Consider the following 26,287-nt stretch of genomic DNA (forward strand, 5'->3'; position numbering starts at 1 on the left):
ACATAGATCTTTTGCATATTTTCAATTCTTTAATGTGCAAAACAGAAACATTTAGAAAAAAACAGTAAGTAATACACGAGACTTTCTGCATCTAAACATACACATCCGTGTGCTAAGAGCTGGTTTCAGTTGTAAAAACTGAGCTTTGGTCCAGCTTTAGGCTGAGTGATGGTTGAAACGGCATGTGCATAGCTGAGGGTTAGAAGTTTTCTTCTGCTGGCGGCTGCAGACTTTGATATTTCGCCGTGGCCTTGCAGGGTCAGTCTTCGTTGTTGCAGTCTGTGCACAGAATCAGATCTCGGTCTGGGAAAAAGCCAGAGCCCACCAGCGACACGGAGCAACGCGAGCACTTGAAGCACGGCTGGTGCCACTGCCGCTCCTGAAAAGAAACGTACTTCCCATCTCCAAACCCTGCAAATACAAACACGCAGCACATGAGCAACCAATGAAAGGATTTTTTTTCTTTCATTCGGGGTGGAAAGCAGGCTTTCATAACAGCCTCGTAAAACTGCGGAAATAACGTTCGTGAATTCGTGATAACATCAGCAGCTGGCAGCTACAAGGAAAGCACTGCCAGCTCTGTGTGCCCTCAAGTATTGCAGCTCATAGCTGCGGTCAAGAGCATTTAATTGAAATCCTCATTTATCTCTGGCATCTTAGTTAATGATGGAAAAAGATAAAGTTCATAATGAGTCTTCTTGTACTTTGTTTCCACCATGTGTAGATCTTTTGTTTTGTTTTTTTTTAGCTTTGTGGTTGTCTCTAAAATTATTTTTAAATGTGTGTTTTGAGAAAATGAAGACGCTTCAGTCAGTAGCTTGTTTTTGGATTGCTTGTGTACATTATCCATAACCAAGGTTAAATTAAGAGGCAAGCTCCCGAGCTGGAAAAATTAAGCCGAGGCCAAAAAAACATGCAGTTCCCCTAGTGGCCACTTGGGGCTGACTCCTAAAGTGAGTCAGTCCTCACAGACTCCCCTGTGCCAAGAGACCAGTCAGTGACCTCCCTTAGCAACCACAACAACCTAGCGACTTTTCATCTTCAACTTTTAGTTTGAAGGTGGAAAGTCTCCATTTCCATTTTAGTTTGAAAGTATCTGCAGACAAGTCAGCATCTACCATGCAAGCTACTGGTGATGGCAGTTTTTCCATCACTCTCTTTTCATTGATTTAACCTAGCAACCAACCACTCACAAAAAGGTTGGGAAATATATATTTTCCCTAACAACCCAAGGTTGCTAGGGGGTCACAAACGAGCCTTTAGGTCAATGTGAGGCCTTTTGAATACAGCTTCATTTACTAATGTAAGGCTTCAAAATACCACATCTCAAACCAGTGGGTGACGTCACAACAGCTTTGCTACATCTCTTAAATACAGTCAATGAGTTGACTCATACTGCAGAGAACTAGCACCTAAATCTGCAGCTTTTTAATTAGATTTACCAAGCTTTATGATAAGTTTCAGTTAATATTTTGCTTTCTGGCCATAATTTTATAGACAACTCAAAGACTCATTAAATTTTGTGTCATAATTTTTTGCATTTTGATCTCAACCAATGTGCTCGGACAGCACAGGAATTCTGGAAAATTTTGGCATCATTGGTGGAGATGGTGTTTGAAGAAATAGGCATTTATGTGTTTAGTATATACAGACTCCTGCACACATGGAGCAAAGCATGAGCTGGCCTAGCTAGAAAACATAATGCTGCAATTAACTGAGAAATATTTCCCTTATGAATTAGTAGTGGCCAACAGCAGAGCTAAAGGAAATGACTGTTTACATTAATCATGAGAAAACAAAATAAATCAGATGTGTGTGTGATGCTCTTTAGTGTTTGCTAACTGTCTGGACACTTTTCTTTATTTCTTCTTTATATACAGTTCCAGTGGTGGAAGCCCATATTATAGATGGTCAAAGTTTCAAATAATGGGATCATCTGGCAACCTCTTGTTGCTAGAGGAAAAATGAATGTGCCATGTACTCGCTGAGTGTGATGCAAGCTTTTCACCTTCACATTAACTGGTGTGATTTACAAGTGAAACCAATTCATGTCAGAAGGTGCAGCTTTTACTAAGAAAATGATTGCTCCATATTTCCAGTGACCAAAGAAATCACAAAGAAATTTTTGTTGCAGCATTCTCTTTATGTCCACTTTCACCTGCTAGCAACTTCCAGCAACTACTTGCCAATCACTGTTTTCCATGGTCACCTGTGGCTGAGAGTGGGCTGCTCTTTAGGCCTGAGTGATTATGGCTCAGTTTATGTGAATGTAATCCCTGTGAGCCAAACGTTCAGGCTTCAGACTGCTCTAAGCGCCAAGTTTTGCACAGTTTATCTACTCTTGGCTCTGTATGATGTCACAGAGAGAGGATGCTACTAATGTGGTGATTTTAGGCACACGGGTTACACACTGGATGAAAGGGAGAGGAGTTAAAAAGCTTTTGCTAGACAGAGGCCAAAAGGCCTCAGCACAGAATAAATGAGGACTACTTTAGAAGATCAATCATGCAAAGCTACTCCAGTAGAGTCCAAGAATAAACACATGGAGCTCAAAATGAGCATCATAAGAATGCTATGTGATCAAATCTTGGTGGAACTGGCCAAGAAAATCAGTTTCTGAAGATTAAAGTAAATAAAATCATGTTTTTACTGGTGTTTATAGTACAATTTTATCATTTATATCCATCACAAGTGTTTACAGCATTTAGTTTACTACGTAATGGCAGCATTCCCGTTCCAGTGGAGCATCCAGCCTTAGATCAGCATCTCTGCTGAAGGTTCACTCTCCAATCCACAGCTATATCCAATGTGTTTAAATCATTTCTAATGGAAACTGGACTTTTTTTCTGCTGCTGTCTGACATTAAAAGCATTCACTGTGAATTAATTTGTTTGAATAACAGGGAGAATCCACACAGAGGACACAGAGAGGCTCAGAATTTAAGCCCTGAGTCACCAGACCTGCTGAAACCTGTTTGCTAAAGATAACTGTTTAGGCCTTTATTGACAGAAGATCATGAAGACACACGAAAAACAGATAAAGGAGAGGCGCACGGTATCTCCGACCTGAAAGAAATGAAACCAGGAGCACTGCATGCACATCGTTTCGCAAGTCCCCAACTCGTTGTGTAAGCTCTGGGGGAATGCACTTATTACTAACCTGTGATGGCCGTGTTGCAGCCGGCGCACTTTTTAGCATACAGGTTACTGAAACACTTGACGCAGTACGGACTCTCCCCCTGCGAGGTGAAGGGTTGGCCAGCTAGCGGCGTTTTGCAGCCCGTGCACAAAAAGCACTCTTTATGCCACACCTCGTCCTTGTAGGTCACCCCTCCTTTAGTCAGAGCCTGAGAGACACAAACTGGGTCAGTAAGACATGTAACACATTAAAATCCTGCTTCTAAAGCTCCTGATCCTGCCACACATTTGGCACATAGCTCAGGACTTTTTCTGTGGGCTTTGTTTTTAATTGGGTTTATGCTTCTTTTAAGATTACATACAGGTGGAATTTCAACAATACATCTCAGTTTTTCCACATTCAGCCCATTTAATGTTATTACAAAGAAATGCTTCTACAGTAAATTAAAGAAACCCATCAGCATGCATCACTGGGTGCTGTTGTATTATGGCACGTCAGAGGTAATGTCTTTGTCGGTAAATGGGCTGTAAAATTTAGCGTAATTAAGACCTCTGATTGGGAACAAATGAGTCTGGACCACCACTTAAGAACAGATCAAGATGTTATTCCTTCTTAACTTCCAACTGTGTGACGCAAAATACAATAAAAAGTCCAAAATTTTGGCTTCCTTCTTTTTATACTCTGCAAAATCGTCCAGTGGCCGGGTTTGGACTCTTTGCCAGACCGATTGTGGCCCTCAGGCCACACAGTTGTGAGAAACTGTATGGCCTGGAGAAACATTTAGAGAAAATCCAAAATAAATCAAACTTGTGTACCGATTCTTGTTTTTTAAAGTCATTAAAGCTGTACAATCATTCCATCCTGGAAAAAGATCAGTTCAAAGAAATAATTCAAAAGCCCAAAATTACCATGATATTCATGCCCACGATGGGTGGATGTAAACCACTGACTTCACTGTAACAAGCTAGATTTAGATTAGCTGTATTGTGTACACATATGTGCATTTATCTGTTCAATTCAATCTAAGCGAACTTGTTTAACAAACTTGTTCACACTACATACATTTTTCAGGATAAGCAATCACTTCTTTGCGCTTTCATGGTCGCGTCGTGTGTTGCTGACAACGTATTTTTGAGTTATGACTTTCTAGTTTTGTCTATTTGAATATTTTCTTATGTTCCTTTGTTTGCATGCATGCATTCTGTCTATAAGCACAATAGCAGAAAAAGCTTTGAATGAATTCTCATAAAACTTTGTAGAGGTGTAGAGTGGGATCCTGTTAACAATCCATTAAAATCTGACAGACATTCACTGAGGTCTTCAAGGTCAACTTAATGATTTATTGGTCAACAAAAAAAGCATTGCATAGAAACTGTGATTCTTACGAGTGTGCTGTATAAAGTGAAAATATAGAAAGGACTGCATAAAGATTTAAACTATCATATATTTGACCTCTGATCTCTATTGATAGATCTGCTGTACAGCGCTACATACAGCCTTTTAAACTATGCGTCTTACTTTCCCTTTTTCTTAGTTCCTGGTTATAGTTTTTGTTTTCTTCGTGTATTTTTTCCTTTTCAGTCTCATTCTCTGTTTTAGAGTTTAGTTTCATCCTAATTTGTCAGTACCCCTGTATTAGGTTCATTTCTGTCTGTGTTTCCGTTATCACGTTTCACTTCCTGCTTTATTTTGATGGTCGTTTGTTTGTTTCCTTGTGTTACTTTTACCCGTCTTCATCTCGTTTCTGCAAACACCTACGCCTGTGTTAGTTTGTCCCAGCTGACTCCACTTCCCACATTACCGTGTGTGATTAAGTAGCTTAAGGCTGCCTGTGTTTACTTGTTGTGTTGTACTGTGTGCTTCCTGCTGTCTCGTATTCTCCTGTTTTGCATTTTGGACTCTATGTGCTTTCCCTTATGTTGTTTATTTTGTATGATCCACCTTCTTTGGGTTCATTCCAGATAACCTTTTGACATCAGGTGCTCTGTAAACACGTTGTGTAGTGGTTGTGTAGCGTTGATTACTCAGGAAGCTGGATCATCTAGATTTTTTGTGGTAGATTATACATTTTAGGAGTTTAAATTGTCAGGAAGAGAGAAAAAAATGTAATTTTGGACTCTGTAGTGATATATTTTGGTGTATTCTGGTATTTTCCAAAGGAAAGTTTTAACGATAAGATTATTTTTGCACCTTTTTGCAGTGGCTGCACTGAGGAGCAAACCTGCCCTCGTAGCAGGGCATGCAGTAGTAGTTGTTTTTGTCTGGGATGAAGGCCTCTGTACCGATGGGCTTCTCACAGCCGTGACACGCGAAACAGTCCTCGTGCCACGTGGAGCCGTCGTACTCCAGCATCCTCGATCCTGTAAGAGAGAAAAAAAAAAAATCAACGCCGAAAGCAAAAAACTTTTGATCGTTTGTTGTTGTTTTTCCATGTGTAACTCTTGGCTCCTCTTTGATCTCTGCTGTAAATACAAACTGGAATGAAATCTGATAACATTCATACGAAGTCTGTGAAAACCAAAAGTGGTGATTCGGTGTGATGGCTGAACCTCTTTTGGCACTGGTAAATTGCTGCAGCTCCAGTGCATCAAAACAGCGTGATAAGCAGTAACGTAGCCGCTGCGTACATGTCCCCGGCCTTCTAGCACAGTTTTACCCATTTTGTAAGCGCCCTTTAGTTCAGAATCACTCACCACTGAGGTTTAGAGAAGCTGGCAGCCAGTCATGCTTATGCTTATGAAACTGGACATCAGATCCTTTAATCACTGAGCTTGTTTTACAACTTTTGGGACCTGAAAGGCAGCCCAAAAGCATGACGGTGTTTTGAACATGAACTTGGCTGCACATGTAAGAAATGGGGTAAGAGGGCAGGCACACCAGTCTGATCAGAAACTAAAGAAGAGAACTGGTGTAACATCCACAACCCACAAGCCCGTGTAATTTTCAGTCATCTGACACCGATACTTTGCGTGTTTTCTTCACAGCGGCAGGAACTCTGCTGGGAGGATTTCAGCAGAGCGAGGAAACAATCACGCTGTCACATCTAAGCTGTCACCCTCCCTGATAACTACTGCAAAGAGAGGGTGTGAACTTTCCGGTATCGGCTCTGAAAGGCAGTGAACGTTCGAGTTTGAGCGATTTGTTGCAGAGGAGGCGGCTTATGAACATGGTTCAGTGGAAAGGAAAAAAAGTGATACAGCCTGTCTACATTGTCTCTACCTGGCATGACTGTCTTGTCGCAGGCCACACACTTGGAGGAAAATTCATTGCGGTAACAGTCGCTGCACACCAGAGCGTCATCCTGGCTGGTGAAGGGCTCGTCTGCCAGAGAGCGGTCGCAGCGGAAGCAGCGAAAGCAATGCTCGTGGTAATGTCTGTTCTCATAGAAGAGCTCCTGAGGGAAGACGAGAGATGTGAAGCTTCAGATTAAAGCGTGTCATTGGTTAAAGAAGCTCGGGGTATCGAAAATGCAGTTTTGTTCTCTTCTGTTCTGCTCTTGTGGCACACACACATCTGCTGGTTATCTGCTTAAAAAGGCACACAATAAGAAGCTAAAATGAAACCTGATGAAGATGATGAACTGGGTTTAAACCTGCTCTTCGCCTCACCCTATGGTAGCTGGGATAGGCTGAGTTGGATAAACAGAGGTGGATGGATGAACATTTCTACTTAAAACAAGATGGTGAAAAGTTCAAATAAGTGGATACCAAAAAAAGAGTTTCAGTGATCATTTCTTATGCATGATATGGCCCTTAGCTTTCTGCAGAAAGCTTCACTTGCTTGTTGAACTGCACACAATAAACAGTATGAATTCTTCCAAAGGGAAAATTGTTGCTTTTATTGTGGCAAGAAATGCATCTGGGCATGAAATGAGCTTCCACTTTTATTTCCTGGCACATGGATGTCCCAAAAGCTCAAATTAGGTGCTGTGAGAAGCATGTCTGCAGTGTTTTTACCTTTATTGGATTACAGGGACCTGCTCTTTGTGAATGAACATGGCCAGTACCTATAGAGGCTGGATATTGTTTACCATGTTGCTTTATCTTTTATTACTGGCTGTAAAAACCATGAACATCCCTGTTCTCTCTTTCCTATTGGTTGGTTTTTGCATTTAAATCTCTGCTTGGGTTGTTTCCTGCTTATTTGTGTGCCTGTAAGTGTAAAAACCACATCCAGTACTACCTACGGTCTTGCAATATGTTGTAAATGTTTGTCTGCAGAGTCAGAACAGAATTAGGAAAAAAGACTTTTAAATATTCCGCTTTTTCTCCCAGGAATATTCTACAGAAGGAGCTGGAACTGTGAGAACTGGCCTCGACGAGGGAGTTTGAGCCCATTTTCAAGGAGTGAGAAAACACTTCATTAATGTGACTGCTTTTGATCTTGCTCTTGTTACTGCACACAATACTGCATATGATACTGTAAATGTGTTATATTGTGTTATATTTACTGTCCAGCCCTGTTGGTCAGGTCTGTCTTGAAAGAAAAAAAGAGATTTTTCAACTTGAGATTCTTAACAACACTTTTGTCTGGATATCTACAGTGAGGTACGTGTGGACAGGGGTGGATGATTCTTAAAAATGTTACTTGATCTCGATCACAACTTTACGTCATGGGCCAGATGCATCCCACTTTGATCCTGAATTGGAAAGACCAACAAAACTCCCCTTTTATCAGAGTACAGAAGTGTTATTTATACATTTAATCCTTGATATTTGTCAATACAGTGGAACCCCGACTTACGAAATTAATTCGTTCCGAAATTAATTTGTAAGTCAAAATTTTTGTAAGTCGAAGCACCTTTTTCCATCGCCTTTTGAGTGAGGCAATGCTGGCTGAAGACAAAGTTCTTGGTGGAGGAGGAGGTGGCGGAGGTTGAAGAAAGCATACGTATGCATGCATACATATGTATGTGTATATGTACATAACATTATGGAATTTAATTTTTTTTAGTTTTCTATTTTATCTATTTCGTTACGCGGGCATTTTGCCGTACCATGGGCAGAAATATTGCCGTTAAGTGCCTTCGTAACTTGAATTTTTCGTTAAATGGGGTCTTCGTAAGCCAGGGTTCCACTGTATAAGGAAAAGAAGTTCAATTTTAACAGTACATCTCAGTGTTTCTACACCATAACAAAATGCTGTGGTAGTTATCAAAAGAAATCTGTCACTCTGACTCTTAAATTGTAAGAAATAAATGTGTAAAGCTCTAAAACTTATGAAAATACTGTTAAAAGTCTCAAATTTGCTCTTTTCTTCACGTTTTCCACAGCTGTGAAGTGAGGCCCGATTGGAGCCTTTGCCGAGCCGATTCTGGTCCCCAGGCCTTACGTTTGACACCTCTGCATTATGTTATCATTGCATGCATATTTGATTAAATGCTGAGGAGTAATTATTCTTTTAAACTGTGGATGGACAGATGAAAGATGCCTCACTATAGCCAAGAGAGCTCAAAACATACTTTTATGGAGGTATGAGTCATTTTGTCTTGGTTACAACTATCTGTGCTAAACTATTTACTGTTTAATGCAAGTGACACAGTGTATTTCTGCACTCTTTTATAGATGTAAGTGTGCAGCAGCAGCTAAGTTGAAAATAATTGTACTTCTTGAGCCTGTCTGGACATACAGTAGTCCCGCTTCACTGTTTGATTCAAAAGCAGGGAACTAAAACAATGTAGGCTACAAGTTTAGACTTGATTTGTTTTTGTTTCTTATAAAAAGACAAGAGATCATGTGCCCACAGCGCCCCGCTGTCTCCAAACAGAAGAGTTAACAGAGGCGTTCCCCCTTTCTTCATCATTATTTTCTTAAAAATCAGAATAACTCACTTTGTATTTTCTCTCCGTAACAGCTGCTTGTGTTCCAGTTCACATGCAGTTCACGCGAGCTCTGTGATAAATGGCTCCATTGAACGGTGGGTGAAAAACGTATTTTTGAGGCATGGGGTTTCACAGCAGGGAACGGGATGAGCGATGCGTGCTGTTACGTGTTGTGCAGCCAAAGCAAGCAGGACTGTAATTTACTGCGCTCCCTCACAGGGAGTCCATAACTCACAGGACACTGGTGGCCTGGTGGCGTCTGTGGGTGTTTCCTTCAGGACAGTGTTTTTAATTTTCACTCAGCTAAAGCTTTTGGACAACTTAAAGGGGATTACTGACAATTTGGTGGTCTGTAACTAGAGTTATGTTTTCCAGGCACAGCAGCTGGAAAAATTATTGTAAATGACTCCGACTTGCACAATTTTTATTGGACGAAGAAACATTTGCTTAAGTAAAAGCGGCAACGCTACAGTGTAAAAACTACTTTTACTGGATAGTATGACAGTTTTTTCACATATATAAATTGTTTTATTTACGTACATATTCAGGTTTTATGTGCATCTTAATTATGACAGAGCAGATTGAAAATAGTAGATCAAATGCTTGATTTATTAGAGCGACATTACATCGTTATAGTTTACCATCTAGACTCCATCACTTCCCACAAACCTGATGCACAGTAAACTGAGGAGTTATGACTCCTCCACCACCCAAACGTCTGCCTGCCGGCTCCAGGGAGATGTTTGCTTATCATTTCCCACAAGTATGTTACACTGTAAATTGGGGAGTGATGAGTGATGGAGCCTAGGGGTGGATGGTGGGGGTGGTGAGGGGGTTGAAACAGCAGGGAGTGATGGAGGGATAGACCAAACTGGGAGCATACAGAGCAGGTTGAGTTGCTTTTCTTAACTTTTGATGTGAATCTCTTGTTCACATCCCCAAGGTGCTCTATTGGATTGAGATCTGGTGAACTCTGGTAAATTCATTTTCATGTTCATGGAATCAGTTTCAGGTGATTTGAACTTCAGGAAGCAACCATCAGATGGAATGGGCATTGGCCTTTAAATGATGTCACAGCCTACCTGAAGTAGTGTAACGGGGAAAAAATATTCCTAACAAAAGAAAATATACCTAACAAAAGCTCAGCAAGAAACATAGTTGTTACTGGATGTAACTTCGGTTCTATGAGTATGTGCATAGACCCTGAAACTCTGCAATTTCAGCAGACTTATAAATTCTTTCCAATCCACACCGTGTGACATAGATCCAATAAAGTTTGGACAAAGATGCACAGCTATAACTCCTGTTTCTTTTTTCTTCAGATAGTCTTCCTCCAGGACTCCAAGAAACTGTGATGGGAGTTTAACAGACTAAATAACCAATCCATTTAGTTAGCTGCAGCTCTGCCTTTTAAAATACTCTCATATTTTCCATTTAAAAGCCTAATGCTCCATCTAAGTAAAGTCAGGCAGTATAAAAGTCCTTCTAAATTATGTCTGATGGTAACTTGCAGTTAAAATAACAGTACAAGGTTGAGCAGATATACTTAAATCTTTCAACAGTGTATAATGCGAGCTCACCTTTGCATTGTGTCCAATTATTTCTTTGCATTCCTGGCAGGTGTTGGCGTACAGGCGGTCGTAGCAGGGGATGCAGTGGGGATTGTCCTCCGCCAGGATGTACTTGCGTCCATACAAGGACTCGTTGCAGTTTTTACAGTCGAACCGATCACTCATGATGATGCCTCTTCCTTAAGCCGACCTCCTGCAAAAAAACGAAACAAAAAACAGATGATTCACAGACGCAGTTTAGGATTCAATATCAGCAAGAATGCAGCACAGGAAGGAGGAGGAGAAGTGAGATTAGGAAGCCACAGAGAGAAAGCAGGAAGAAGGTTTTCATTTTTTTATATACAGTGAGGAAATAAAGGCCAACAGGAGAGAGCTAATCTACTGAAAAATGTTAGACTGCAGTCTGAGGTTAAACATTACTCAGGAACCTCTCCGTGCTTCAGCTGCTATAAGCACAGAATGGGCTGAATAAGCACACAGTTAATGTTGATATACTGTAACTCACTGCCGTAATGATATACAAGCTTCTCCCGTTTCATCATTACTCACAGAGAGTAAAAGCTCACTCCCAACTCGCTCCTGCATGAAACCCCCTGTGGCGTTTTTGGCGTTGACAAAAGAGGGACTAAACAATATTAATTGTTGGGAGGCGAACTGACACGACATTCTCAGTTTCAAAGGCTCTCAAGCCCTTTTTTTTTTAATCTGCGTTTGAACTGTGTGTCAAGGGCCACACAGCTCATTTGTCCGGTCTGTTTCTTCTGTCAACAGCTTCCTCATGAACACTGTTTTTCTGCAGACTCGGACACGCAACATCTATCGCAAGAAACTAGGAAAATACACACAAGGCAGAAAAGAATGAGTGACAAGACACTGGCAAACTGCAAAGCTCTATGTTTGGCTCTTTAGTGAACCATGAAAACTGTGGGGTTTGCAGCACTCCTGCAATAAATCTGATCTTTTTACAAGCTTTAATCATCATTGGAAAATGTGACACGTCTCATGTTAAAAATATACCTGGCACTTCTATAAATCAGCAAGAACTTTAGTATATTTAATAAAGTCGTGCAAAACTTTGCATTCAGCGTGAATATTCCTCAGTTGCAAGCCTTTGAAGAGGTTGAAATTTTACCGTTTTTAGTTTGTGTTACATTTGAGCCCTCCTAACTTCATAAGCACAGGAGCCGCATGAAGCTTTCAAAGTTTCCAAAGTTAAATTTGAGGGTCTGTAACATGATAAATGCTCACAGTATGAAGGTAAGGTCCTACCTGGCTTTATCTAATAGACCAAAATTGTTGTAATTTTGAAAAAACTGGCTTATTCGGAGGGCTCAGTTCAGGATTTTTGTTCAGATTAGATGGATTTTGTGTGGAATGAGCCTCTAACTTCAACTCCAACTTTAAAGCTGTGCTCAGCCGGCTTTTCTGAGCTCTGCATCAGTCCCTAAATGATGAACTTACATTCACCGTTTGCTGAATCTACAAATGACTAGAGTGGCAGGTCGTAGTGTAGAGGAAGAACAGGTGGAAATAAGGCCGGGCACACAGACATCCCGCTGTCATTACTGAGCACACAGACAGGCATTAGGAGGGCATGTGACCCTTATTTTCTGCAGCAGCAAAAGGAAATGAGTGAGGAAATGAAGTGCGGGAGGCTTAAATATCCTCTTGAAAACATTTAAGACAGGACAGACGTGGGCTTGAAAAGATATATGCGGTGTGAATGAGGATCACAGATAAGAAAAGGTCTCCAGTTTGGGGATATGGTCGTGTTCAGGATCACTGCACGTAAAAAAAAAAACACTTAAAGAGGCCTAACCTATTTTGGGCGAAGAGTGGCTTTGACATGTTTCTGTAAAGTCGGAAAGGTTCAACACAGTGCAGCTGAGAGACTTTCAAATCTCCCCGAGGGATCAAGGAATGAGCCAAGCCCCCCTCTTCCTCTCTTCATCACCGACTCGGACGTAACGATGAGAAGACCCAGAGCTCACGCGAACTAAAGAAGGCCGCTCGCAAGTGTTTTTAGTGTTCGGCTGGCATGAACTAAGTGTTGTTCTGAAGCTTTTTGCTTCACGCTCTGTAACCTCCAAGTATTTGCATCTGGTCTGTTAAGGAGTGATGGTGGAAGTGCAGTTTACATTCCTCGTGTCCAGCGCTATCAAACATTTTGTTTCAAATAACCAGCGATGCAGTAATTTCAGATAAACGTGAAAAGAATAAACACTGTCTGCTCTCGGTCATGGTCGGCAAAGATGCCAGAAGCAGAAACTCCCGCTCCTCCAGGACATTTTCTCCAGGAGGGGAACGTGGAGGACCCCTTCCCTCCTCGCAGATAACAGCGCCGCTTCCTCTTAAAGGCCACCAAGCCGGGTCAACAAAACATGGAGGAAAAGCAAACTGATAAAAAAAAACCATTACATCCCAACGTCTGGCTTCTGTCACATTTCTGTCTGGATGGAGAAATCAGCTCAACTTCCCTCCTAAATCGTCTAAAGAGGCTTTAGTTTCTATTCTCGTCCGTTCGTGTCTGCGCTGAATGCAGTGATAGAACAATAGCTTTCCTTCCGGACATAGTCTCCGCATTTTAGCGCTTCATGTTTCTCTTCCTGGACCACAACATCTGTGAACACATTTGTAGTCTCCAGCTGTTGTCTTTCATCAAATTCTCCTGTAGGCTTCCAGTCGGGAATTCTAATGGGACCGGTGTTCAAATGCATCACTGCTGAAACAAGATTTCATGGCTCCTGTAGGACAGTACAACTCTCAAGCTGTATTGTCATCTATACAATAGAAAACAGGGTGAGACAGGCTGTGAATGCACGTGGGACCAGCAGGATTAGTTCAGCTTAGTGGGAGCATGTGCAAATAAAGTTTAGAACATGCCTAAAGCTAACCTGTTAGGGCATATCTCCTTACTAAGAGAAATGTCAAACACCATCAAACGTGGATTAAACAAGCTATGAATACAGAATGAGACAAACATGTTTTGCCTTGCTTCCATTTCACAATATTTAAAGCCTCACTCACACAGGCTTAGAGACGTCCAGTAACTGCTAAGTGACTCAAATTCACATTTTCATGCATTACGTGGTCAGTGTGGAACTACTCATCTTTCCCTAGCAACTAGTGGTTGCCGGGGCATCACAACCGGTCTCTTTAGTGAATGTATTATCTTTCTGTTCCAGATCCACACACAAACATGAGAGTGGCACAGAATAATTTGGAGTGACTGGAGTGACCCACAGTGAAGCCTCAACCTGAATGTTTTCACCATCACCATCGCCGCCTTGGTATCATAAGGCCAGATGTGATGAGCCAGAGGCAGACCTGACTGGAAACTCACAGTCTTGTCAGTCACATGGGGTGCCACTCTAATGATGATAAGATATAAAATTAATTTTGCAATGTGTCCTGAAACTAGAAACTGAGCCTGTAAAGTCATTATGAAGGTGTTCACTGAGGTCACAGATCAAAGGGGCAGAGGGTGTAGACTTCTATAGAAATGCAAGATTTTTAGCAACTACAGGAGATGCTCATCATCATGGCTGCATACATATTTAGGGTGATAGTGGCTCAAAGAGTTGGCAGTTTGTCTTGTAATCGGAAGGTTGCCGGTTCGAGCCCTGGCTTGGACAGTCTCGGTCGTTGTGTCCTTGGGCAAGACACTTCGCCTACTGGTGATGGCCAGAGGGGCCAATGGCGCGATATGGCAGCCTCGCTTCTGTCAGTCTGCCCCAGGGCAGCTGTGGCTACAACTGTAGCTGCCTCCACCAGTGTGTGAGAGTGAATGAATAGTGGAATTGTACAGCGCTATGAGGGCCCCGAAAAGCGCTATATAAATGCACTCCATTATATTTATGTGTCCAGAAAAGAAGCAAAAACCAGTGAAATAAAAACAGCAGATAATGGGAATAAGTTTTTACAAAATGCAAAAGATGGCTGGTACCATCATCTCAGCAAAAGCAAAGAAAAATGCAGAGGATTATAACTGCAAACCAAGACTGAATTCAGTGTTCGAGTGCATTTTGCATCAGGCATAAATGCAAAGCAACACCACCAAGTTTAATTTTCTTTAATTTCAGTCTCCAATAACGCTGCAGAGCTGAAGAGCTGAGTAGCGCCATTATCAGCAACATTACAGAGTCAGTGCTTTGAGATTTGGACTTCTTATCGTTTTAGTCCATTCACCCATCCATTTTTTCCCACTTACCCAATTCAAAGTGGGATGGAGCCCATCCCAGTGGTCATAAGGCAAGAGGCGGAGTACACCCTGGACAGGTCGCCACTCTAGAGATAGAGAAGCATTCACGCTCACATTCAGACCTGCAGCCAATTTAGAATTAACCTGCATGTCTTGGTTTCCATGGCAGGAAGCTGGAGTACCCGGAGAGAACCGATCTAAACACCACACAGAAAGGCTCCAGCCTGGACCTTCCTGCTATGAGGCACCAGAGCTGACCAACATACCAAGTGACCAAATCACTAGTCTAATGCAAATAAGTGTATATTAAGTACACCTTATATGTCATATATAAATAGAACGAGAAGCCAAGTAAAGAAAAGTAAACCCACAAAGTAAAACCTGGAGGGTTTTTTTTCTGTGTAACTTTTGATTTCTTAAGAGGCGGATTTTGATTTACACAGATAACATTTTCCATGCCTGAAGGAGAGCCCATGAACTGGAATGCCGCCTTCACAAGGCTTTTTAAAAAGGGATTCAACGTCATCAAACGGAAGCTGTGGGCGCGCAGACCTTTCCCTTCTTTTGTGAACTGCAGAGACTTGTCTCTTGCCTTTGCACAGATATACACATACTTTATCTTTCTTTCTTTTTTTTACCTCGTTTACTGAACACAAAATTGACACAAAATTGACACAAAATGACAAATTAACTATATAAAATGAAAGCAGGTAGATATCTCATAAGGAGTGATGTCAAACCATTTTGAATGAGGTGTGAGACAAGATTCCTCTGAACGCCTCCAGAAACGCCATGCTTATGTAGCAATAACCAATCAGACAAGAATGACTTTATCTGCATACCATCCAGACAGGCTGACACACTCAGCTGTCTGAAACACCAACTGACTTCGTAGTAATTACCTTGTTTAAGAGGTAATCAATTTACAGGTGTCCTCTGCAACCGCACCCGGGAATTCATGTCACGCTGTTCTCTTCATGACACATTAAACCAAACAGTCATCCATCCTGTCTGAGTACTCTAACTCACACTCAAGTAGCACATCTGCTTAAACCATTTAAACCCACAATTCACCTCGGTGATTGCACATGTTGAATTTTTCACTGATACGCCGTCTGCCCTGGAGAGAGATTTACCGGGCTCGCGGCTCGCGGCACTTTGTAGAGGATCAGCCTCCTGTCTAAAGTCCCTTCATGGCTTGCTTCTGTCGTTTTACTCCTCAGCAATGTGACGGTTTCTTGCGACAGGAGCCAGGAAATCTGCTCGTCTGGTTGTTAGTGTTTACTTTCCCTGCGGAGGAATTTAGACTTATGTCTGGGGTTCTCAAACCAGATTATTCCATGATGAAAACCACTGTCACATGCAATAAAATCAAGCAAAGCATATATGAGGAACGTGTTAAATCTGTCACAGGCACAAAAATATTAAGTCATGCCATATAAAAGAGGCTCAGAGCCTTTTTTGGGTATTTTTCCCCTCAGCCACCTGAAACTCACCGGCACACCCTCCAGTGTGTCTAAAGAAGGATGTTTTTAATGTGTTTTATTTTAAATTACAGTCGCCGCTTTCTCCACATTTGAAAACAGAGCCTCTTTCAACAGTTCAAACTGGTAAGCAGCTAAGAAAACAGGCAATTTTTTTTTAAATTAGTGGCTCCAGAGATGACGATGATGGTCGAGAAACTGTTCCAGACTAAAATGCGCATAAAATTTTTAACCTTTTAATAGCCAACAGTTTGCCAGCGTTTAGGTTCTGTTTTAGTCGCACACTAAACAAGCACAGTTTCAGAAACTGGAAGAATATTTCCCTTCAAATCAAGGCTCATACATAAACCTCTTTAGGCTGTGCCAAACAGACAAAAGGTCTTTAAAAAAAGCTAAAGAGTATGACCCGGGTGCCTTTTCCTCTAGCACCAAAATAATGTTGACCTTTGAGTTTGGTTTAACATTAGGGTGACAGTGTTTGTCTGCTGGACAATTCAACAAACTGACCCTGCCATGGTCCCTGTTATATTTGTGTATCTTTTCTTTCCTATCTGAGTTATAATGTTTAGTGCTAGGCTGTACTCACACTCGACTGCCTCACCCAGCTGCACTGCAACAACCCAAAAACACTTCCGCTCACCGCAGAATCTTAACATTGAAAAGTCGTTTTGCTGAATATAAAAGATTATGCTATGATGCTTTTATGCACGCTGTCACTTGATTGGATAAGTGGGGACAAACTTTTTAGAGGCAGCCAGAGTTGAGGAAGAGTTGGAGCGATCATGCTACGTCCTGCAGACTGTGCCCAAGTCCAGCTGAACAATGCTCGTGTCCAGTTATTGAAGCAGGCAATGGAGTGGTAAATGGTAAATGGGCTGGTATTCTTACATAGCGCTCAAAAGCTACAAGCCTCATTCACTCAGTCACACACACACATTAATGCGAGCCTTTTTTCTATCCCCAAGCATTTTGTCTGTCAGTCGCAGAAACACTCACATGGATGCACTGGGGGAACTTGGGGTTCAGTGTCTTGCCTAAGGGTACGTTGACATGCAGACTGTAGTAGCCAGGGAATACATCTACCAACCTTCCAATATGGATGATTCGTTGTACCTCCTGAGCCACAGCCATCCTAACGGAACAGATAATTTAACCATATTTAGATTTTAGAGGTTAAACACGCTCAGGTAGCCCAAGTGTGAGTACACTTGTACTCTTTATGACTCGGTGTTATTTACTTATTTTTCTTTTGGCTACTTCCTTTTAGTTTTCTCATGGGTCTTACTTCCTGCTTTTCTCTCTTTCCCGCCTTTGTGATCTCCTACCCCACATTCATCAGTTTCACAAGTGGTTTAACTGTGAACACTTGTGTCTCACCAGCAACTAACCATGTGAATATAGTGTATATAGTCCTGTCTCATAATCCTAAAGAAAGTTCACTAAATATATCAGGTTTGCCTTTTTTCCTCTTATAAACTTAACAATACAATAGCCTCTTTCTTCTGTATAGTAACACCCTTTAAAAATCCACAGACTATAAGAAAGTGTGTGACAAAGTTGGTTTTCAATTACCTCACCCCACTTCAGTGTTTATTCCCCCCCGAAATGGATTAGGGCGCTTTAACGGCCTGCAAAGCTCCAAACAGTCCTCATATTGTGCGACTGCTGCATTACACAACCTGGATTTGTCTGAGGTGAATGAGAATATTGACAGCACCCACAATAGAGCCCTGCAGCACGGAAACAAAGCGACACCCTTTTGGTTTCAACTATAGCCCGATAGAAAGTAAAATGAAAAAGAACAAGGCCGGTCTCTCAGATGACTTTGCTTCCTTTCATCTCCAGTACAAAGACGCTCAATGTGGCGTGGCTTCCTGCAGATCACATGGCCAATTTCGGCTGCAGGCACACAAATCAACATGAACACATATTGTCGTTTGTGTTGGCTCTGATTAAAGAGCTCGTCAGGATGAATTGCTCCTTGCTGCTGTAAACACTGATGTTATTTTGAGACACTGAGCTGGCAGATCGGTTACAGTATTTTGGTTACTTGCACATGGAAAAAAAAGAAGAAGATGAAGAAGAAGAAGAAGGGAAAAAAGCTGCAGTTTCAGTTGTGAAATCCTTGAAAGGTCAGATTCAATATCAGCGACTCAAGGGGATTATAAACAAACTGTGACTGTGTCTTTGGTAATCGGTTAAACTCCATTAAAACGACACGATTGGTATGGATGATAAATGTCTGTCTTTCTGCAGATCATACATTTAGTTCCAGCTAAACTCTGAAGAGCTACATTTCCTGTGAGGTAAACTTTGTCTGGTTCGTTTGATTCAAACCTGTGATTTAATTAGGCATCATTAGATATTAATGCCACCCAGCCTGCGTCATTAAATCCAAAAACACGAGGAAATAAAGTTCTTTTAAAGATGTGTGTAGCTTAGTTTTCAGTCTCCAGCTGGCTGTTTGTTTATCTGTGGAAACAATGTGGGCCGCAGCTGCTACTGTCGACTCAGCTGACAAACATTTCACAGTCAAACAATTGAAAGAGTCACTACTGCAAACGTGTTTCACCCTCGGACCTGAAGGACTCGCACACAAAGGAGCGGTCCTGTCCACGTACGCAGGACGGTGCAGGCTCTGGCTCTATATTTCCCACTCTGTCATAGCCCACTCAGTGTTATGCTGCCATTCACAGTCACATAAAATCACTTGTTCATAAAGATTACTTTACCTCTCTTTGCTTTAATTCTTCAGATTTTAGTGACTCTGTTTGGTCTGTGACGGCCACACGAGTGCTTCCAGGGATTGCACTCCTTAAGAGGTGTTTGATACACATACTTATATATATTACATATATTTGTATCAAACCTTTTGTAATTATTTAGCTAAATATTGCATGATTTTAACCAGTTTAACCTTTAAAGTGCTTTATTTTATGAGCACTGTTGATTAAATTTTACTCAAAAAATTAAATTAGCCACATTTTCCACTCCGTTCCTTTAAGTTCACGCAAGCAAACTTTAACCACTGACAAGACTCTGGAAATGTTGCTGAACAGTGGAAAAATGCAGTTTAAGTTCAATGCATCAGTTTGTTTTTAGCCTTCTGCTGGTGTCTCTGGAGATTTTACAGCTGGCCAGACTAAATCAAGGGTTCTCAAAGTTTTTGTGGCCAGGGATCCCTTATAAGGTCCCCCTCAAAAGCTTAACACCAATTAAGTGTTAGCATCATCGTCTCTGTCGATTGACTCAGAGCTTTACTGCTACACAGCAAGAAAGCTTTTTTCCACCCTGAGAAGGATTTGACAACAGAATGATGTGATGTGTCACAATCGTGTCAAGCTGTCCAAAATTACTCTTTCATTCCTGTCTAAATGGGTTAACTTTGACATTTTTGTTTTTACAGAAGCTAAAGAAATGGGAACATGTGTTGTTGTTGTTTTGCATCAGGCCGCTATTAACAAAGTGCCTAAAGATATCATTTAAAACTGCAGACACACTGGTTCATCCCTTGTGTTAGGTGTCTTTTTCTGTTTGAATAATTCATCTGTCAGGGATCAGCGGTCAGATACACGGCCTGGACTTAAAACAGCCAGCGTCTAAAGAAAAAGTGTTAAAGACTTCAGAAAGAAACATATTTCTCAACAACACTTTCAAAAATACAAGAAAGTAATTGGAAGAAAAATATAAAGAAATTAGGGATGGTGCAAGACTTTTGCACTATTTAATAAAATTAAACAATTTTTATGAGTTATTCCAAATTATTTTTATGACCCAGTGGCTACAGGCTCCAGATCACTGGGGATCCACATGGACTAAATGACTCTGCGATTAAATAACTGTACATTTATGGTGTGGGGAGCACAGTGGTGCAGTGATTAGCGCTGCTGCCTCACAGCAAGAAGGTCCTGAGTTCCACCACCTGGCTGGGCCCTTTCTGTGTGGAGTTTTCATATTCTCTCCAGGTACTCTGGCTTCTTCCCACAGTCCAAAGATATGCAGTTAGTGGGGTTAGGTTAACTGGTCATTCTAAATTGCCCATAGGTGTGAAACTGAGTGCGAATGGTTGTTTAGCCGTGTGACAGGCTGGCAGCTGTCCAGGGTCTAGGATAGGCTCCAGCCTCCCCATGACCCTGACAAGGATAAGCAGAAGAGAATGGATGGATGGATGTTTCAACAGCCCCATTCATCCACCACCAAATGCCCACAAACGGCTTCACCAATCCCAGTTACATCAACCCACCTGCGCACCACCTGCTAAAGGTGCAGCTTACATTCCTTTCCCATTGCCGCATCATTTTGTTGAGGACTTGCAGTCTCACCTGTATCAAAACCTGTTCCTGATGTAGTACCTGTGAACCTCTGATATTCATACACGGTTAAAACAATGAATGATGAGTTGGAAGAAAGCTGAGGAATCTTCATCCTGAGAGGAAATGAATGTTTGTACCAAATGTCTTGACAATTAATTGAACAGTTTGTGAGATATTTAACTAAAACTGACTGTACAGCAGTCAGGAGATCATCAAAGAGACATTATAATTCATCCCTCAGGAAACATCAGTGTCTGTACTGAAACTGCAAACCCCCGAGCTGAGCAGTACGGCCCAAAATCGACTTAAAACATTTAAATATTACACTGAAATAAAGATGAAAGGAAAGAAAGTAGAAAGAAGGATTCAAAACAAAGATTACAATCAAGTGGACCTGTGGAGTCTCTTAAAACTAGGTTTGTTTTGGCAACGCGGTTGTTTAACTTGGAAAAAGACTGAAAAAAAAATAAACAGTAAGCTTGATCTTAAATAGTCTACAGAAGACTATAATCCAACACAAATACACGAGTAAACACTTTCCCATCAGCTGTCAGCGAGCAGAGGACATCGAGTTCAAGTCCTGGGTGTTAATGTAACAACTGTTTTCTGACAGAGTGCCGAAGCTGCTGTCTCTGTTTCATATTTACTGTTTGATTTATTTGTCCCGATGGACTGGCAGCCGGTCCACGGTCTAGCTTTTCCTTGTGCCCTCTGACAGCTGGGATAAGCTCCAGCCACGCCTGCAACTCTGAGATGGATGAGCAGTTAAAAGAAAACGGATTGGATTTATTTGTTCAGGGCTCCATCTTTGTGTTGCGGAGTAAATAAGTAGAGACAGTTATAGTCAAAAGTATTTTTTCTGTCTCACAGCCTCAAAGCTAGCTGTTTGCAGCATTGATGCATAAGTGCATGTCATACGCATCACTTAACTAAATACAGCCAGGACAGTATAAACTCAGTATACTTTCACTGTTTCCACAGGAATTAAGAAGATAAGTAGCAGCCGGTCAGATCTACATCTCAGACTCTGCAGGCCTCAGTTAGCATGTTAAAGGTTAAAGTTACAGAACAATTAGAAAAAGACTGAACAAACAGTGAGGTCATCTGTCTGACAGCTGAAGCTTGGCTCATATTTGATCGTCCTACTGCACAATGATCCTAAGCAGGAACAAAACAGAAAGGCTGAAAATGAAAAGAATTAGGAAGTTACAAAGCTCCAGTCAAAGTCCTGAACCTGATTGAAATGCTGCCACCCTCCTTTCTTCTTTTCTCTCTCCTCTCACTGCCCAACAGGTCGCAGCAGACAGCAGCCCCTCTCTGAGCCTGGTTCTGGTTGAAGCCTCTTCCTGTTAAAAGCCAGTTCTTCCTTCTCACTGTCACCAGTTCCTTTCTCACAGGTTTTGTGGCTCCTTCTCTGATATTTTAGCCTCTTTTCCTCATGATATTAACTGCCATGAGGCAACTGTTGTAGTAAACTGTTAAATACCTGTGTAGTTAAGTGGCAGAAGAATTGCTTTGAATTATACAAAAGAGAAATCAAGCAACCACTGACTAAACCAGGGGTGTCAAACATAAGGTCTAGGGACCAGAATCCACCTGTCAAAGCCTCACCCATGGCCATACTGCATCAGAGTAATAGACAAACAATTAAATGACAGTAAAAATCTTTTTTTTATTTTCTACTATCTTCCATATAAATTATTTATTTTTTTAGTTTCAAAATGATTTTTTAAAAAAGGCCATTTTCTGTGAATTAACAGATACTTTTTGCTTTATTGTACACAACGGTTTCTTATAATTTAAGCCCAAAAGAGATGTGCTCACAGATTTCTTTCTTTAATACAGCAACATTGAGACGTAATGTTAAAACTGGACTTCTTTCTCTTCTTCAGCAACTTAACGAAAAAGTTAAAAACTCTTTTACATTGACAGTCAAGGGAGCTTCACTGGTCTGGTGAAAGTGGGCTGTATGAGTTTGACACCTCTGTGCTAAACAAATGGGACAACACTGAAAAGATGCCTGATTGTGTCAGGACTCCCCAGATATCTATTTACACCTACAGCCAAGGGGCCACTCTGTCAGTGATGGGGTTGTACACATCGTGGACAAACACTGGTTTCAGCAGTGAGTGAAGCCATAGAAATGGGAGTGAACCAAGGGAAAGTGTATCTTTCACCATCTTAGAACGATTGAGCTAATCCATCCTCCAGTTCTTGGCCATTGATCAGCAAATGTGAAACTGATCTCATCGCTCACGTTGTATGTGACGGTGCTGGTTTTGATCTAGTTATGTTTGGTGAAGCCTGCAGTTAGATGAGACTGAAAAAGTCACGTGGATGGGTGAGGAAATGTTCCTCCTGCTGAAAACGCTGCGTCCAGGTGAACCAAATATTTTCCAAATAATTCACGCTTTACTTGGGGTGGCTGGAGCTCAGGCGGTCATCCACTGATCGGAAGGTTGGTGGTTCAATTTCTGGCTTCCCCCCAGTCTGCATGTCAACTATCCTTGGCCATGTTGCTCTCTGATGCATCAATCGGAGTGTGAATGTGTATGAATGTTAGATACGCACTAACAGATTAGAAAAAGTGCTTGTGTGAATGAGTTAGTTATATAAAGTCCTTTGAGTTCTCAAATAGAGTAGAAAAGCGCTATATAAGAACCAGACCATTTACTTTTGGCTCTTCTTCACACACTTTCTTGTTTCTATGAATTTATGTATGAACATGTACTTAAATGTGTTTTTTTATGGAGAGATTTGTCCACTTCTTTAATGTATCTATGTGAAACACTTTAAATGTTTTTTATTATTATGACAGTGATAGCTGCCTCTTGGCTTAACCTTTTTTTTTAGGAGAGCTATGCAAGAAGAATTTCCTGAAATTCCAACAAACTCATCACAAGCTGCACAACAGGACTAGGAAATGGAAAAGACAGGCATGTGTGTGAGACTGACTCACGATGACACTGACGGTCTGAACGTGTGGCAGACAGTCGTAAAAATCATCTCCTCTCTGACAGTTTTCCCTTTATTTTCTAAGTCTGGGGTTTATCTCCACTGAGCTGGAGCCAACCAACCTTCACCCAACACAAGAATTTCAGAGGAATGTGACTGTGGTCAAAACGTGGCAACACTGTGTGGTTCCACCATGAAGGGAAGGGGAAAGAAAAGAAAAGAAAAAGGCATTTTTCTTCTTCTGCCCTCTGTTTTCTAAAAAAAAGACAAAGGTCAGGAATTCCATTCAGCAGGAAACAAAAACACTTTTCTTCAGGGTGAGAGCGCAATCAGAGATGATTGTTTCAATGAATGTATTAATTTGACCTAATGGATTGGAACATGGGGATGGTGTGCGGTGATGGAAACTATGAGTGCCGGAGGCAGGGGGGGCAGCTGTTTGCTCAGTCTCCAGAACAAAATCTGTAATCTGATGGAGACATGACATCACTCCAACAGAACAGGACCGAAGGGCCTCGTTAACACGAAACAGACTAGAGTGCAAAACATGTTTGTTTGTGTGGGATTTTATTGGCCAGATATTACTTTGTGTGCCTCCGGCATCTGAGCCAGTTCAGCTCTTGAGGGGGGAAGTGTTTCCTCAAGGGTCTCCTTGTTCTTTTTCTCATAAATCTGACTTCAAAAGCACTTATTCACAGTATCAGTTACTCATTTGGACCATGTTCAGGCTCCCAAACCCCCAAATAGCATCATTATTTCCTCACACTAAAAGAACTTCCTTTGGCTTCAAAGATTTGGTTTATATCGGTCCCACATAACTTTAGAGTCCACTTTCTAATAAGGCACATTTTAAAGATAACAGTGCAGCTTTAGAGTACATTGAATTATCACATTTTAATTCAACTAAGCAGTTATTCACTTTTAAACCTAATTACTAGAGTGAGTTATTACAACCTGGCAACCTGCAAGCTTCTCATTTAATTGATCAATTACTAACTATTAGTAAAGCCATGAGTGGGTCATGAAGAGAGTCTTCATAAAGAGTGGAACCTTTCATTTTAAAGCCTCAATCCACGCAGATATTTAACGATGACTAAAACATGTCAGTAACTAGTTTTGCAGCAGGCGAAGACAGGTGTTTATGCCTCCGCGGATAAAACTAGACCTCACAAAAACATTCATTTTTCACACAGTAAAGCTACCTAAAGCTGCTCCTTTACCCCCCTCCTTATGCTGTGAAGCTGTCAGTAAATGTACACGTACCGCTCTCGGCGCACCAGCAGTTTTTGGAGATGCTCACAGGAGACTCTACAGCCTCTGCAGGACCTGCAGCCTCAGCCAGCCGCTCTGCTCTGCTCTGCTGAGATGACAGATAGTTAAATCCACCGTGGACTCCAGCGAGCTGAAAGCTGACGGCTTTCCACTGACAGAAGCATCTGCGCCGTCTCTGGTGCGTAAAACCAAAGCGATTCCTCCAAAACCCCGCCCCTTTCCCCCACCCACCTCTCTGTCCTTACACTCCCTCTTTATTTCACTTTGCGGGGAGCTGAAAGACGGTAGACTCCATGTGTTTTCTGGACGTAACTGAATATTTTAAATACATGGTAGACTTTAAGGGATCCTCGGGCTAGTGCAGGGGCGTTTCCGGGATTGTTTGGGATGGCAAAAAGCGGGGAAATAAATACTGTGGAGAAAACTGGGCACGATTTTCAGGCTCATGTGCAGCAGCCCCATGTGTCCTCAAACAGGTCTACTACATGAAAAGTGATACTGCACAAGAGTTTCAGGGTTATGTATATAAAAAAGTGACGAAACGCGTTTAGACTTACGTAAAAACTACAGTCCTGTTTAATAATAAAAAAACTTTAACTTTTAATTACAAGACCCAAAGTAAAAGTACCCCTTTGGATCATAATTATTCATTACTTAGTGTTTATTTGTCACTTCAGCGTAGTTGGGGGTGTTTTATTTCTTTATACACTGCTATCTAAAATCAATAAATCAATATAATACACTAAGGGGCAGTGCCACCCTGTGCCTGCCTTTGGACACTCCCTTGCCCTGCTGATCATATAAAATACTATCTAAATATAAATTTTCCAGCAGGAACGCTTTATTGTGACTTTTATTGGATTTAATACCACAGTAAAAGTCAGAGTTGGGGCTTAATCTCAACTCTGGAAGTGATTTTCTCTTACCGACAAGCTGAGCATCACCCCCACAGCTGTCCTCTCTCTGCACACTTTTCATCCATCAAACACAAATGAGGAGCTGAGATCAGCTTTAAAGCCTGCACACACACACACACACACACACACACACACACACACACACACACACACACACACACACACACACACTTTCTCTCTGCGCTATCTTTCACCTTACAGTATTCGGTTTCTTCTGAGTTTTCTCGGTTTGATGCATTTTTTTTAATTTGTGGTTAGAAGCAAACTGCAGGGTCCTGGAATAAAAGACAGAGGAAAATCCTGGACAGCATGATATCATTTTCCCTCTCATTGACCTTCACTTTCCACAGTGGTGAGCAGGAGGTCTGGGGACGATTAGAGGGTTCAGCTGTGGCTCCATCCTGCCATTACCCATTACATCAGGATGTACACAGCATGGTATGATGAAAGCTTTTACTTATTTACTGGACCTGTTGATAGATTTCTGTGCCTCAGACATTTTGGCTTTTTATCATTCATTTAATTTGAACTGACCGAGCTAAATTAGGATGAAACTCTTAGATGCAAATATGATGCCATCTGCTGTTCAGGCTTCATAGTTACAGCATTTCAGGA

At 41.5% G+C, this 26,287-nt stretch overlaps 1 protein-coding gene across 1 annotated transcript; it reads right to left on the reverse strand.

The window, feature by feature from the left end:
• Positions 1–142: 142 nt before the first annotated feature.
• On the reverse strand, positions 143–24,897 carry fhl3b (four and a half LIM domains 3b). Its single transcript, XM_085346721.1, has 6 exons — positions 24,747–24,897; positions 10,540–10,723; positions 6,358–6,532; positions 5,329–5,498; positions 3,160–3,346; positions 143–411 (listed from the first exon to the last, which is right to left on the reverse strand). The coding sequence occupies exons 2-6, from the start codon at positions 10,693–10,695 to the stop codon at positions 260–262; spliced, it is 840 nt and encodes a 279-aa protein (XP_085202847.1). The 5' UTR covers positions 10,696–10,723; positions 24,747–24,897; the 3' UTR covers positions 143–259.
• Between the last annotated feature and the right edge of the window lie 1,390 nt (positions 24,898–26,287).

The sequence above is a fragment of the Diplotaxodon limnothrissa genome, linkage group LG22, assembly GCF_057381915.1.
Source record: "Diplotaxodon limnothrissa isolate DT_005_m linkage group LG22, D_limnothrissa_male_GT1.1, whole genome shotgun sequence".
Classification (NCBI taxonomy): Eukaryota; Metazoa; Chordata; class Actinopteri; order Cichliformes; family Cichlidae; genus Diplotaxodon; species Diplotaxodon limnothrissa.

Excerpts from the sequence above, each read along its gene's own strand:
- fhl3b (XM_085346721.1), bottom strand. The coding sequence starts at position 10,695 with ATGAGTGATCGGTTCGACTGTAAAAACTGCAACGAGTCCTTGTATGGA. Across the intron at positions 5,499-6,357 it reads CGACAAGACAGTCATGCCAG|GATCGAGGATGCTGGAGTAC; the intron begins GTAGAGACAATG and ends TCTCTCTTACAG. Across the intron at positions 3,347-5,328 it reads AGTGCAGCCACTGCAAAAAG|GCTCTGACTAAAGGAGGGGT; the intron begins GTGCAAAAATAA and ends TGTGTCTCTCAG.